This window comes from Leptosomus discolor, chromosome 4, assembly GCF_034619465.1.
Source record: "Leptosomus discolor isolate bLepDis1 chromosome 4, bLepDis1.hap2, whole genome shotgun sequence".
Classification (NCBI taxonomy): Eukaryota; Metazoa; Chordata; class Aves; order Leptosomiformes; family Leptosomidae; genus Leptosomus; species Leptosomus discolor.
In genome coordinates, this window is record NC_141394.1 from 16,548,025 (window position 1) to 16,562,385 (window position 14,361).

The window sequence follows — 14,361 nt, forward strand, 5'->3', positions numbered from 1 at the left end:
GTCTTGACAAATCCTGAAGAAGGTACCTTTCTGTAGGGCTAGATTAATGCACTGTGCACAGGTATGACTGTGACTTGAGCACACAGAGCTTAGTTTAACATAGATTTGGTGAGTCTTTCCTTTGTCTCTCTAAGAGATGAGCTAATGCCATCACCTAGCAATTATCAAGTAGTGTGATGTTATGTAATGAAAGTATAAATAGCACAAAGACTGAAACTAGTAAATCTAACAGACTAGCGAGCAGACAAGAGCAGGAATACTATTTGGAACATTTTGATTAGCCATCTGAATGCTATCATTTAAAAAGACATTTAGGTAAAGCTGCAGGCCAGAGAGTTGCAGTCCTTGATCTGGAGTGACAGTCATGCTGTGCCCCTGGATAGATCAGTTTGCCTCTGTATAACTCTTTAAAGGAAGATAGAAAATCGGAAAAAGGCAAAGGGTGCATACTTGAAATTTCTTAATCAACCTGGTTATCTTATGTTTGAATTAAGACTACCTGTGAACTTTGTTTCCCAGTGACAAATAGCCTGTGACCTGCAATGTGAACTATCGGATTATTTCACCACCAGTGTGAAGTCTTAGGGTTGTTTTTGTAGTTGTTTGGCAGCGTTCAGAGAGATAATGTGTGAAGAAATGCAAGAGGTCACGTTTACCTGGAGAAGAGAGTCTGTGTGGAAGGAGAGACTCTCCCCAGCCCTCCAGAGGCGTGGGAGAGATCCAAAGCTTTCATCTCCTTCGGTATCTGGCACGTTTCTCTGAGTGTGCCGATTACATTAGGGTGGCATTTCCAGTTCCCAGGGGAAGAAGGGAGGGAGGAGGTTTACTGCGTCGTGAAATGTGACTTGTTTTTGAAGAGCGCTGTCTTTTAGAGTTGTCAGTGGAAAATTCTTCTTAAAGATACCTTTGGAGAGTCATGGTTTAAAAAGACCCAACAACATAAATGCCCCATCTTTTAAGATGGTAGATGGTTGAAGCTGGGTTTGCGAGATGCAGCAGTCTGCAAAACTTCGGGATGGTTTCTGAACCTCTGATGCTGCTTTTCTGGCACCTACACTCATATAGAAGGGTCTTCTGCACTTGCAGAATGTGAAAAGGCTTTGAAACTACTTTGGAAGTAAGCTGTTAAATTACAGAAATATTAGATACAAGCTCAAGGACCGCTGTAGTGGTGAGCAGGAATGTGGACAGGACAGTGCATACCACTTTGCTACACTGCTTTGTAAAATTGTCTTAGCAGTTTTGTTACAGGTATTCCGTAGCTGTAAAGGCTTCAAACAAACAAACAGAAAGAAAATTTGTAGCTATCAGGTTGCTGCCAGAGTGGTTGGTTTGTTTGTTGTTTGTTTTCGGTTTTAATCATCTGCTACCAATAAATTCCACTGCCCTTGTGGTAGCTTCTCACATTAACATTGATATATTATGGTTTTTTTAAAACAGACAATAAAAATATTGCACTTACTAATTAAAGCAATTCATGTATTCAACCAGACACTGCCAGAAAGAGTTGTGGTTTCCTAATTGTTAGGTGCCTTGAGCAATATACCTGCTATAAATTCTTAATTGAACTTTGCATTATGGCCAGTGTGATTTGAAATATTCATAGCTGTTTTGGTTTGAATTTTATTTTTACTCCAGCTCTTCATTGAGAAGTGTATCAACTGGATCTTCAAGACCTTCCAAAGTGTGTTTGGTGTGTGGAGATGAAGCATCTGGATGTCATTATGGGGTGGTTACATGTGGCAGCTGTAAAGTTTTCTTCAAGAGAGCAGTAGAAGGTAAGAAAACACAAAACAAAAAACATGAACAAAAAAGACAAAATTATGCGTTGGGGTTTTTTTATTTAATAGCAGTACATATATACACACACATGCGTATGTTTTCCTATGTGTCTTCTATCATTGATAGAATTCTTTGTTGTTAATGTGGGAGAAAAAATGTTGAATGAATTCCAGTTACATGTGGTATAATTTATGTAGAATATTGCCAGGGTGTTTTGCAACATACACCTTCTAAGGGATACGTTATTTTACTTAATGCTAGTGCTGAATCAGGTGGCTTCTTCACTCCTCCAAGTGTTTTTTTGGTAATTTTTAATGGACACAGATACAATTGATGTAAACATACTCCTGCCTCTCCTGTACTGCAGGATGAATACAGTGGTCTCATCGTGCTTTGGCAGCCTTATATGACAGTGCAATTCACTCAGATCAGTTATCTCCCTGTGGGTACCTCCAGGGCTTTTGACTCAGTAGTGCATCTTCTTCGTCTTTCAGCAAAAGGAAAGTGGCTCTATAGTACTGTGATAGATTGCTGAGGAAGCAGGTGCTGTTCATGGTGCTCTTCTTGGAGATTTTCTTCATTAAGGACTAGGACTTTCATGAGGACTATATTTTGATAGCTTTATCATCACAGGAATGTTTTGCTGACATCTCCCTGTTTTATGTTAATTATGGTATAGCTTGTCTTTCCCAGGCATCTCAATAGAAAGAAGTTAGGATCACTCAGAGTGCTACAGGGCCTCTGGTAGGTGTTGCCTCTCCATGACTTGGGTTATTAGAGTAAAAGAAAATGTTCAACCTTTTTACAGACTTTGTAAGCAGCTTCTTCAAGTGATACAAGCTAAGTTATTAATACCTGATAAAGAAGAGTTCGTGGCATGCAAAGAACAGGTTTCTTGAAGTCCTTGCTAATGGGTAGATGTTCTTGCAAGCATTGATGAAGCAGGTGATATCTCCTTACTGATTTATTTACATGAATAAAAACCTAGAAGGAAGAAAATAGGCTCTTAATATGGTGTTCAGCCTGTGCACTGAGAAGAGTGAGGCAGTGTATGATGTGATTAATTTCTTCTGTGATCATTAAATCTGCTGCTGATAGCAATAAGGATTTAGCTCTCTGTTAAATAGACCTGGAGGGCTTGTGCGTCATTGAAGTCAAGACCTCATGTAATATCTCTCTGTCTATTTATTTATCTGTCTATCTATCATCAAAACTGTCAATCTAATTGAGATGAAGTTATAAGGACGTGGAAAAGGTTTTCCCCTTCTGAAAGCATTTCCTCTTAACTGTTGTGCAACAGCTGACTTTGATGCCTTTGTTCCCTAACTCCTTCTTTGAGTTTTTTGTCGATTAATATAGCACATGAACTGGTGTACCTTACTTATTTTCAGAGTGATTTGCTCCATGGGCTTCCATGCCGAATCATGGGCCTGTCTTCAGACATCTGTGTCTAAGCTGGCCTCTGAATCATGACGATATTTTTTTGCTGTGGTGGTGCGGTTTTTCATACCCCTACACATACTGTATGAAATGACAGCACCTTTTGTTATCGTCCTTCCTCCTTTCTTGCCTTCCAGGAAAGCTTCCTTCCCAGCCTTGACTCACTGCAATTTCAAGGTACTACATTTACCACGCCCCTCTCTTTTGATGTCCTTTCTGCAATAATCTGATGGCTATCCCTACCCAGCTTTACAGGAATTTATGAAAAATTACCAAGGATTCCCTTTGGGAGTTAACAAAGTAGCAAGACTGAGTTTCCAAGCCTCTGAAGCAAAAATTATTAGGAAAGGATTATGCTGTAATCGGACATAGAAATACATTTTTAAAAAGTGTGGCTAAAAGTTATCAGTAATAACTGAAAGTTCGAGTTAAGCAAAAAAAAAAAAAAACCCTGAAAAAAATTAGAGACAAAGTAACCTCATCATCCCTAAAAATTGAAAATAGGAGCTTTAAATTAGCTTAAAATATATATTTTTTAGAATTATTATGTTAGCATACATGTTCCTACCAGTGGTATGTGAACACTGGCTAGACTTCTGCTTGGTATGCACATGACTGTGAGCTCTTGATGATACCGGTAGCATTGTTGTTACACAAACACTGAAAATTTAGCTTACACTTTTCTGGTTTTATATATGTATTTGTGTATATGTGTGTATGTATTTATATACACACATAAAAGTACATTGTGGTGTATTAGCCACAAAAGGACATAGCAAAAAGCATAATACACATTTTTGCTCCAAACATCCTGAAGCTATTAATGTGAATAAAAATCTGTGTAGGTAGTTTTATAACATCAAAAATTTTTTTGTAGAGTCATCATAGATTTTTCACTTGAGTACCTGACCTATAAAACACCCCATCCTGAGGTTTCCTATTTTAAATTAGATATTTGTAGTAATTACTGTGTATCATAGGTTCACCTGATCTAGTGGAAGGTGTCCCTGCCCAGGGCAGGGGGGTTGGAACTAGATGATCTTTAAGGTCTCTTCCAACCCAAACCATTCTATGATTCATGAGGATGTTTTTTAAAACTATGGTAGTTCAGTGCATGGTATAAACTAAAAGTAAATCAAAGTGGAAGAACTACCTTAAATGTAGATCCTGGGCATACTTGTGCCAGCTTTGAGCTAAAGCTGTATTCTTTACTTAATTGCTTGCATTCTTGTCTTTATTGCAAAGAAAACAGTAAAACTCCCTCTGTGAACCCAGAAACAACTTTTTGGATAATTTATAAATACAGTGGCTAGTTTATTTAGGTAAAAATTAATTTTTCCCTCTGTAAAAGGCTGTAGTAAAAGAATAAAGAGATTCCTCAAATTTCATTCATCATTTCCCTGAAATCATGTATGTAGACTTTTTAAAGATTTACTAATATTTTTCCAGTTATGTTTTACACACTTTATATATATGCGCCCATGTGTACACACACGTATTTCTTGATTCACTAAACATTCTTCAGTAGAAAGCAGAATGAGAAATTATATTCTTTCAAAAAATTACCTCCTCTTCCAATTGTTAGTTAATATGGTAGCTACAGCTGGTGCCATTTTTACAGAACCACACAGACTCCACAGCCTCTCTGGATAGTTTCTGCCAGTGACTAGTCATCGTTAAAGTAAAAAAAAAGTGCTTTCTGATGTTCAGAGACAGACTCTCTCGTGTTTCATTTTGTGCTCTCTTTGAATGGAGCAACTCTTCTCCTTGAAGGGGAAGAGGCTTTTGTTCACTAGTTTCTACTGATGAAATGAAAGGTTTTTTATGTAGTTTAATTTAAAAAGTTACATACTGATGGCCCTTCAAAATATAGTGGGATGGAAGTCATGGGAGAGAGCAACGATGTTCAGGTGGAAGGACAAGAACAAGTGGTCTAGTTGAAGACGTCCCTGCTCATTGCTGGGGTGTTGGACTAGATGGTCTTTAAAGTTCCCTTGCAACCCAAACCATTGTATGAATCTATGAAGTGAGGAGATAAATTCTGTCAAAAAAGCATGGAAATAGACAGAAGGGGGATTTGGAGAAAGGTACCAGTGCACACCACCCAGCTCTCTGGGTCTCAGCTAGAGTTGCTAATGTTGTCAGCCCACTTTGAACAGCTTTTGAGTGCTAGTGCCTTTGCGCTCCTCTGAAATATTATAAAAAAGGTTGTAATAGAGAAGAGCAACTACATTGGAATTTAAAAACAACAGAGACTAAAGCTTGCATTTCCAATTATAAAACTGGTAATTGTATTTCCAGTGAATGTTATTTTGGGGACTTGCAGGAAATGTCTAATGAATTTATGAGGAAGAGAGCTGTAGACCTAAAAAGTATTAAAATGGGTTTATTGGTGAAATTTCAAAAGTAATTTCAGATGGAATTCATTACAGGGATGTAAATTATTGAAGTGCAAAATTTTGGAATCAAGTAAGCATGAACTTTTTGCTGACTGACTTGATGAACAGGAGTCTGGTATGAGGAAAAGTGATTGTGTCATTAATATAAATTTGATCTGCCTTGAAAACACTAAAATCCTTTGACTATAAAGTGTTGATAAAAGGTTGCACTGCAAAAGTTGACATTTGTATTTATAATACATTTTCACCTTGGATAACTATATTATATCATTTTCTAAATTACAGGTATGGGTAATCATAAAGTTACTTAAAGTTTAATTTATGATCGTTACTAGAGTCATATGCTGAAAATACACTATACTGTGAGGGAACCTAAAGCACCTGGCCAGTCTTGTCTTCTTTTTTCCCACCGAACCAGCTTTCTCCAAGGAGAGTAGCAGACTTGAAGTCAGAAATCACAGCTGTTCTTGCGTATGCTTTGCATTTTTAGTCTTCATTTGTTCAAGTTCCAGACAAGTATGAGGTAATCTGTCCTAAATCAAAAATTATGTTGCTTCTTAAGTTGCTAAAGTTAATGTTTCATTCTTCCTTTGGCTTAAAGGTAAGAAAAAAGGAAGGCATTTTTTCGTTTCCAAATGATGCTAAAGACTACAGTAAAAATTACCATCTTCTTCCAGTTATTGTCTGTATTTGCTGGGAGATTTTTGGCTACTTAAAATGGAAGAATTCACAAGGCATATCATATTAGTTATAGAGAAGCTTGTAATTTTTTTAAATACAAAGACGATACGTTCAATGAATTTCAGATTTTGCTGCTGATTTCTGCTCCAGGAGGTGTGCCTTAAAGATAGTTCTGGTATTTTAACTCAGAAATAGAGATTGCTCTTCACCTCTGAAGTAGAAACACAGTCACAGCAACAGAAGTTTCTAGGGCTGCATTTCTGTTTCACCTGAACATTTGCTATTTGCCTGTTTAAATTAGGGGAAAATTTGGCTGAAGGAAATCTTCCAAAGTCTAATCTCATATAGTCTTATTTAAATGGTCTCCTGGATGTATAGTAAATGTGCTGTGCACCTCAGCAAGCAGCCTAGTGACAAAGAAATCCTACCTCTGCTGCGTGTTTGAACAGCAGGTTATCCAAGACTTCCCTTCAATAGTGGAAGGAATGAAATTTCTTTTGTAGCAATCTGCAGGGACTCAGCACAACTGTGGGAACCAAGGTTGCCTCAAAGATAGGGTTAAAGAAAAGAAGTGCCATTCTTAGTCTCCCTTTGTGCCAGGCTGCTCTGAGAACACAGAAGCAAAACAGTTTGGGCTGTGAGATCAAGGGTGCAGTCCACCAGTCACCTGGGGTAACTCCCAGTCTGCCTTGCCAGGCACTGAGGCTAATTTTTTTTTTTTTTTTTCCCATAACCAAAGAGATTCAACAGCATTCTAGAGACTCATCTTCACATGAAGGATTGCAAGCTATTGCCAGTCTGAAAATTCAGTGGTAGGTAAATTCAGTTCTTTGGCAAGCAAAGGCACTGTGCAACCGCTTAGCAATGGCCAGATGCATAGTATCCCAGGGATACTTTTTTTTTAGTGTTCTGTAGTCTCTGCTTCCAGAAGGCCACACAAGAAGGAAAGTGATATGTTACATGTAACGTGTTTTTTCAGAAACGGGTGATCTTCATATTGTTTTCCCATGCACTGTAAGTGTAAGCACTTCCCAAGGCTGCTCTTTGCAAGAAGAAACGAAAGCCTCTGTGTGTGACTCCTAAATTTTTTCATTTGAATTGAGGTGAAAAAAAAATATCAAGGTATGAGAATTTAAGTGCTGGAATGCATAGCTCTTGAATAATTTGCTTAATTAGTATAACTTAATTTTTTATAAAATACTACTGCTGAACAAGAAAGTTTACCTTATTGATAATTTAAAGAAGCAATTTTATTTTTATGCTGTAGCAGCTGGAATTGATACATTATAGAAAGGTGGTTTCCACACCATTTTGCAGTGTATGCACCCATGAATTTTGTAGGTCTGTATTACTAGAATTAATTATACATACAGTTCTTCACTCTCCATTCTGCTTTTCATTCACTGTAATGGAGTCAGTGTTTTTCCATCACAGGCTGCAATTTTCCTTTTATCCACTTTCATAAGGTCAGTGGCCTCTCTACATTCGACATCACTCAGTATAGATGTCCATATGTTTTCATAGAAATTTCTGTGTGGGATTTTAAGTTGACTCTGTTCCTGACCTGTTGCAAGAATCTGTTTTACAACCTATCAAACAGAAATATTAGGTGAAGAGCAAGCAGATGGGTGATCTGCTGAGGGCAAGTGAGCTGGTCAAATTCATGTAGCAGCTGCTACTGTTTCTTGATATGCTATGGTTAATAGGTGTAAAATAAAATTTAAATAATTAAGTCATCATAGGTTTGAAGCTGCCACCAGCTTTCCATGCTTTCATAGATATAAAAAGGACTTTTTCTGGTTTTTCCTTTGGCAGGCAATATTGCTAAGGGAAATGAAGTCTTCATTCCTGTTCCTGGTTGGCTTTAGTTACTAGGAGCTCAGAGTTCAGAAGGCTCGTAGGAGGAAGGAGCTAGAAAGGTTTGCACTGGGTCCCCAAAAAGGGGGGTGGGTGGGGGTGGGAACCAAAACAATAGCAAGGAGCGTGATATAAAGGAGCGATTAATAAGGGATGGAGCATGTATTAGAATTGAATATTTTAAAGCTGGGGAGAGGTGGAATGGGAGGAAAAACTTTCCTTGTGGCTCGTGGAATATGTGGCCTGCGTGAGAAACTCTGAAGCTCAAGAATAAATGCCAGATGAATGTTAAATGTGAAGTGCAATGCTAATGAAGCAAGCTTATCATGGTAGCATTTCAGAAGGGAGGGGGTAGGTTTGGGAACCGTCTAGGTGAAACAATGCCTTGGTTTTAAAACAAGTAAAGAATGGGTGAGTTCAGCAGCTGCACTGCCACGCAGAGCCGCAAGTTGGTTAATGGTCAGGAAAATGATTGGAAAAAATATTTTATACCAAGGAAGCTAAAAATCCGCATTCGTTCCTTTCCAAAAGCATTAATAATTTCTTCCCTCCCCCAAGGCTTTCCAACATTTGCAATTTTTTTGAGTGTAACTTTTACCATGTAAGTAGGTGTTGGCATAGATAGGGAGAGATGAGTGCAAGGATGAGAATTTAAATATGGGCTGCTGGCGTGATGCTAGGAGGTCTATGTGCAGCTACTCTTCTCCTGCACTTTTTTGTTTGTCTTTTTGTTCTTTGTTTTATGAATACTTTCTAGACTGCTTCATCTATGAAATAATATATTCAGTAGGTGATAGCCAACCTGCACAAGCACAATATGCAGTAAACGGAACATACATGCAGTGGTAAGGTTGGTTGATCTTGGGTGATGGCCTTCCGTTGCCACAAATTCAAGCATCACACAGGCTTTCACATGCTTACCTTCTACATCCTTCTAAGAGAGGGGAAATTTTGGCATTCTTACGTGACAAGGAACTGAGTTGCAGTAATACTTTTTTTTTTTTTTAGTTGTTTTCTTCATTTAACACATCACAGGGTAATAACAATCTGGGAGATCGGAGTCTTCATAGAGGTGGAATGGCCCTGTGAATGGATGCTGATTTAAGGTGGCCACAAATATTTATTTATTGTTTTCTTAAATACTTTAACTGCCTTTTCTTTAAAAAGGAATGGATTTTTTCCACATGCTGCATAGGGAAGGTTGACAGGGTACTTCCTGGGCAATTCATCTTTTAGATAATGGTTCCAAGATGGCTGAGCTACTTCTGTAATGTAGTTGTGCAAAATCTGTATGTTTAGATGTACCAGGTATTTCAAGCAGACGGGGAAGTGTTCACACCATCATGGTACAAATAATGCTGGGAATGCTTATGTGGAGTATTGTGTATACTTCTGATCATCAGCATATTAAAGACAGTTTGATTCAGAATCAAGTAAACGCATTAGGAGAGCTTCTGAAATGTTCTGGGGAATAAAAATTTATTTTATGTCAGGTGACTAAATGCTTTTAGCTTTTTTTAGCTTACTCAAAAAGAGTCTGAGTTGGGACATAATTGCTGTCTATAAATATTTCACAGTTGAGGAATAGACAACTGAGAGGGAGGAGAATTTATTTTGAACTAGGGACTGTACTGAGATAAGAGCAAATGGGTAAAAATTACATTAGTTAGTTTAATATTTTGAGAAGGCTGCAAACCACCAAAGAGGGACTTTTAGGGGCACTTTCCTGAAAGGGGTCAGAAGGATTTAAGTACCTACTTCGAAATGTAGTGTAAGAGAAGTAACTGATGTATAAAATTATTTGGTTGTCTGCTATAGTAAAGGCTAAATTGGTTAATATTGTGTCCTGGTAAGGCTAGAGAGATCATCTGACTTCAAAAACAAAGGAAATAAGAGTAATAAAAGAGAAGATGAAGCAACTAATACATTTTTAGGGTATTTCACTTGTAATGATGGTGGAAGACCAGATCTTCACTGCGATACAGGATTCCAGTTTTTTTTAAAAATTATGTGAAGTGCTCAGATCTTGCATAAGGCACAGTTGCTTTGTATTTGTACTAGCAGATGAATATCTGTCTGCTGCGATGGCTTTTCTCATTTTGAGTTCAGAAAAAAAAGCTCAAGAGAGTGAAGTCCTTTTGAAATAACTCCGTGCAATCCAGCTAAGCCTCTGCAGGTACCCCCAGACCCCATCAGGTGACCTCACGCGTGGTTACATTTGCTGGTAATCCTCTCAAATGAGAGCCTGGCTACTAAGAAATCATCTGTCATTGAAGTATAATTGGTCTGGCTTCTTGGACATTGTGCTGCTGGGGATTTTTTGTAATGCCTAGTACAATACAACTGTAAATGGATAACTAAAGGATGAATGAACATTCAAATTTGAATTTGCAATTGGACATAAATATATGTGCAAGATCTTCTATATCAAAGAGCATAAAGTATGTCAAAAATCATAAAACATCCTTAGTCAGATGCTTCAGCTCCTTACAGCTACAGTACTGCTTCTTAAGAGATACCACTGTATAAAATGCTGTTATCTACCTGCCTTGGCAGCTTATCAAAGCAATGTTATAATTTTCACTTTTAGTAGCAAACAGTACTTCTCCTCTGCAACCCTCAAGGTTCAGAAAAATTTTAGAGACTGAAAAGGCTCCTCCAGTCTCAGGTTAAGTAGTTAAGAGCCAAAAAGGGGATAATCCTGCAAGGTGCCTTTAGCAAAACAATGTTAGAGATAGGGAATTTTGCAGTGTCGTGGCTGAAAGAAATTCTCAATAGATGAAATCTCAAAATAAATATATAAATACATAAAGCCAGAAACAAAACATCTTTTTGTACCTCATAATCTCATTTTAAATAAGAGAGTGGGAAAACACTCTTCAGACAAAAAAAAAAAAAAAAAAAAAAGATAAAATGTACATACAGATCTGTCTGTTATAGACAGAGGGAACAAGGCATCTGCTAGCATCTCGGATATAAATAGAGTGGGAAAAGGTAATGGCAAATCTCCCATTGCCTTAAAAGAAGCCAGCATTTCAGCCTTTTTTTTGCAGCACAGTTTTAGGTTGTGGAAGGTTGGGAGTGCCTCTATTAGGTTTGGAGTCTAGTCTTAGACTGAGGCAGTTTTGTCAGATTTTTTAGGAACAATAACAGCACATGGTCAACTTTGAAGACCACAGCTCTTTATTGTTTAAGGAGAGAAAATTCTCTAAGACAGAATTATTACCTAGTTTTAAGCTATAGAATTGTTTGGTGCCATCTCTCGTGGCTGAGTTGCCAAATCCAGGGCCTTAAGGAAGGAAACATGGGTCAGTGAGTCCATTCCCACCTATTTCAAGAGTGATGATGATGTGGGGCTTTTTGTATGTACCTTCTCCACACTAAGAGCAAGCAGAATCAAGCAGGCTTCTGCTCAGTCTCAGAGGTCAGGTGAAAGGGTCCCAGGAGCTGCTGACACTGTAACAGTGAGCTCCGTGCTTGGTGCAGAACTGGTGCAGTGGCTTGGGCACCTGTTGGAGTGGCCAGAATGTGGACTTTCTCTGTAGTGTCTGTCGCCTGCAGTTGTATGATGTAGGTGTAGCTGAAGCCTAAAGTCTGTGTTTAGGCACTGTATGCAGCAGATGAGAGCATGTGCTTGAGATTCGTGCGTGCTGTGGTTCCTGCACAGTAAAATGTGCTGATGTCCGGCTTTCACGGGCAACATGGCAGACCCTTTCTTCTATTTCAGAATTTGGAGTGTTGTTGGTTTTGAGGCTGTTGACTCCTCTCCTGCCCCTTTCTCCTCCTCTGTGTGGGTTCTCATATTAGGTGCAACGGTGAGTTTCAGGGGTTTTGAGCTGCTTGGGGTTTTTTCAGTTTCCTGTTTTAAAAATATGTTGGGAAGGAAAAAAAGTTAAGTTTGCAAAATCACAACTAAATACGAAAGTGATGGATGCTAGTGGCCTGTGTCGTCTTTGTTCATCTGCAATGCATGTAATGATTTCTAATTCAGTCTTAATTACACAATCACATACAACTTTTTCCATTAGACCTCTGCCTTGTTCATTGAACAGATTGGATAACACTCAATTAATGAGCAACTATTCAGTATCTTGTATTCTTCTCATTGCGCAATGTATGGTCCTGTGCCTTCACTGCTGATTGCTATTCATCCCTTGCTCAGAATACATAATTACTCATTTCTTGCAGAGCTTTTCTCTGGTGCTCATCACTGTAATATCTAAGTGCTTCACAAACACTGTTTAATTTATCCTTGCAATACAAGATAAGATGAGTGGTTATTACCCCTGTTTTACAGTCAAGGAGTTAAGACGCAGATTAAGCTCAGACATACCCACCAATTTGGGGTTCGTGATATTTAGGACCTCAGGGGGCAGAAGTACTTTGCATTTTATAGCACTTAATATGTCCAAAGTGCAATTCCCATTGATTTCACTTGCAGCTATGATCACTTAAACCACTGCAAGTCAGAGTCCAGATCTCAAGTTGCATATTCAGGAAACAAGGAGAATAATTAGTGATTTTTTTTCTTGCTTATTATTATAAAGTAAGTCCATGGCAAAGGAGATGCAGTCCAGTTCTCCAGGGCACTGTTCAACTGCCTCAGGCATTGACTTTCTCTTTTTTCTTTAAATCTCTGTTATACCGAAAAAAAAATATCGTTACCGTGCGAATGTGGACTCCATAGACAAGAGTCTTTTTGGCTTTGTGGTCCTGATCCATCCTAAATCAGCATCTGCATTGTCCCCAGAATAAGCTAGAAGTCTGGCAAGGTGGGACTGAGGGTGTAGAAGTAGGACAAAATGTAGTTAGAGACTTGTGTTAATCTGTATCAGAATTCAGGTTTTGAGGTGTTGGGAAGTCTGAGACTTCTTACCTGTTCAGCAACAGCAACCAGAGCAAGGTTTCTAGGTGGTTGTCCTGTGCAGGAAACATTGATGATGGTGGTGCTTCCTAGGAAAGCTACTTGCAGCTAAATAGTGACAAAGTGCCTCAAGGTCTTAGGAGCTGTGCCTAAGCCATTTTGCTGAAGTGAATTTGGGAAGACTGTTATCCAGCTTCTCTAGTACATACTAGTACTTACATTAGAGGGAGTTTGTTGTTTCCTCAAATTCATCCTTCCTTGCCTTTGTTCACACAGTATATCCCAACATGTTTAATATTTCAGTTTGAACCTTCGCGCTTTGTAAGTTTTCTGCACAGGTTACTGAAGCACATTATTATGATCTCATTAATTTACTTTCTTTTCTGAATGTGCTACAGATGTTTCACAGTATAATTTTTCTTTTTAGAAGCTATACTTCTCTTCCTGCTGTTTTGTTTCAAGCTTCCTTGTGTAAAACTTCATATAATACTGGGTATAGCATTTCTTTGATAGATGTGTCTTAATCACTTTGTGCCTTTAGGACTATCAAAGGCTGTGCCAATGTGATTAGGTTTACGAGAAGAGCACCATTTTGTGTGAATTAAGTTTGTCCAGATGAGAGAGCATTACCATATAATCACAGACTTGCTGAGGTTGGAAGAGACCTCTGGAGATTATCTAGTCCAGCCCTCCTGCTCAGAGCAGGTTACCCAGCATTGTGTCCAGGTGGATTTTGGGTATTTGGAGGGGTAATCGGAGGACAGAGACTCCATATCCCCTCAGGGCAACCTGTTTGACCATCCTCACCATAACAAAAAAAAAAGTATTCTTGCTCTTCTTGAAGACAAAAGTGATACCTGTATCTTTCTAGTCCTTGGGAGCCTCACTTGATTGCCATGACCTTTCAAAGATAATCAAGGGTGGTCTTCCAGTGACATGAGTCAGCTCCCTCAGCGCTCGTGGGTGCAGCCCATGGTGTCCCATTTGTTACATGCTCCCTAGCCTGATCCTCCTCCACCCAGGGTAAGTCTTGCTCATGACTTTCCCTCCACTGTTGCTTTTCAAAGCAAAAGGATCTGCTTTCGATTTAGTTGATTTTCATCTAGAAAATGTCCTGACGTTCTGTGCTTTGTCATATTGCTTTGCTTTATACTGATGGGCTTTGCAGTCTATTAGTTGAAAAGTAAATAGCTCAGACCAAAGGAAGTGAGTGCAGGAGAAAAACAGCCAAGAGTTACCCTCTCAGAACCTAGTTAACTGCTAGAGCTCAGGGTTCTGCCTGGATCTAATGAAGGTCTCCCACTGACTCACACTGCTAGTTAGTATGTGGCTGCAAAT

General features: G+C 38.7%; 1 protein-coding gene across 3 annotated transcripts in view; it reads left to right on the forward strand.

The window, feature by feature from the left end:
* Positions 1 to 14,361, forward strand: part of NR3C2 (nuclear receptor subfamily 3 group C member 2) — a 211,513-nt gene that overhangs the window by 117,951 nt on the left and 79,201 nt on the right. For 2 of the 3 annotated variants that reach the window (XM_086464585.1, XM_086464586.1), the window contains exon 2: positions 1,639 to 1,778. In XM_086464585.1, the coding sequence (XP_086320711.1) occupies positions 1,639 to 1,778 (140 nt within the window). Of the gene's footprint in view, positions 1 to 1,637; positions 1,779 to 14,361 lie in introns of all 3 variants that reach the window. The other variant, XM_086464584.1, reaches the window with a different exon arrangement.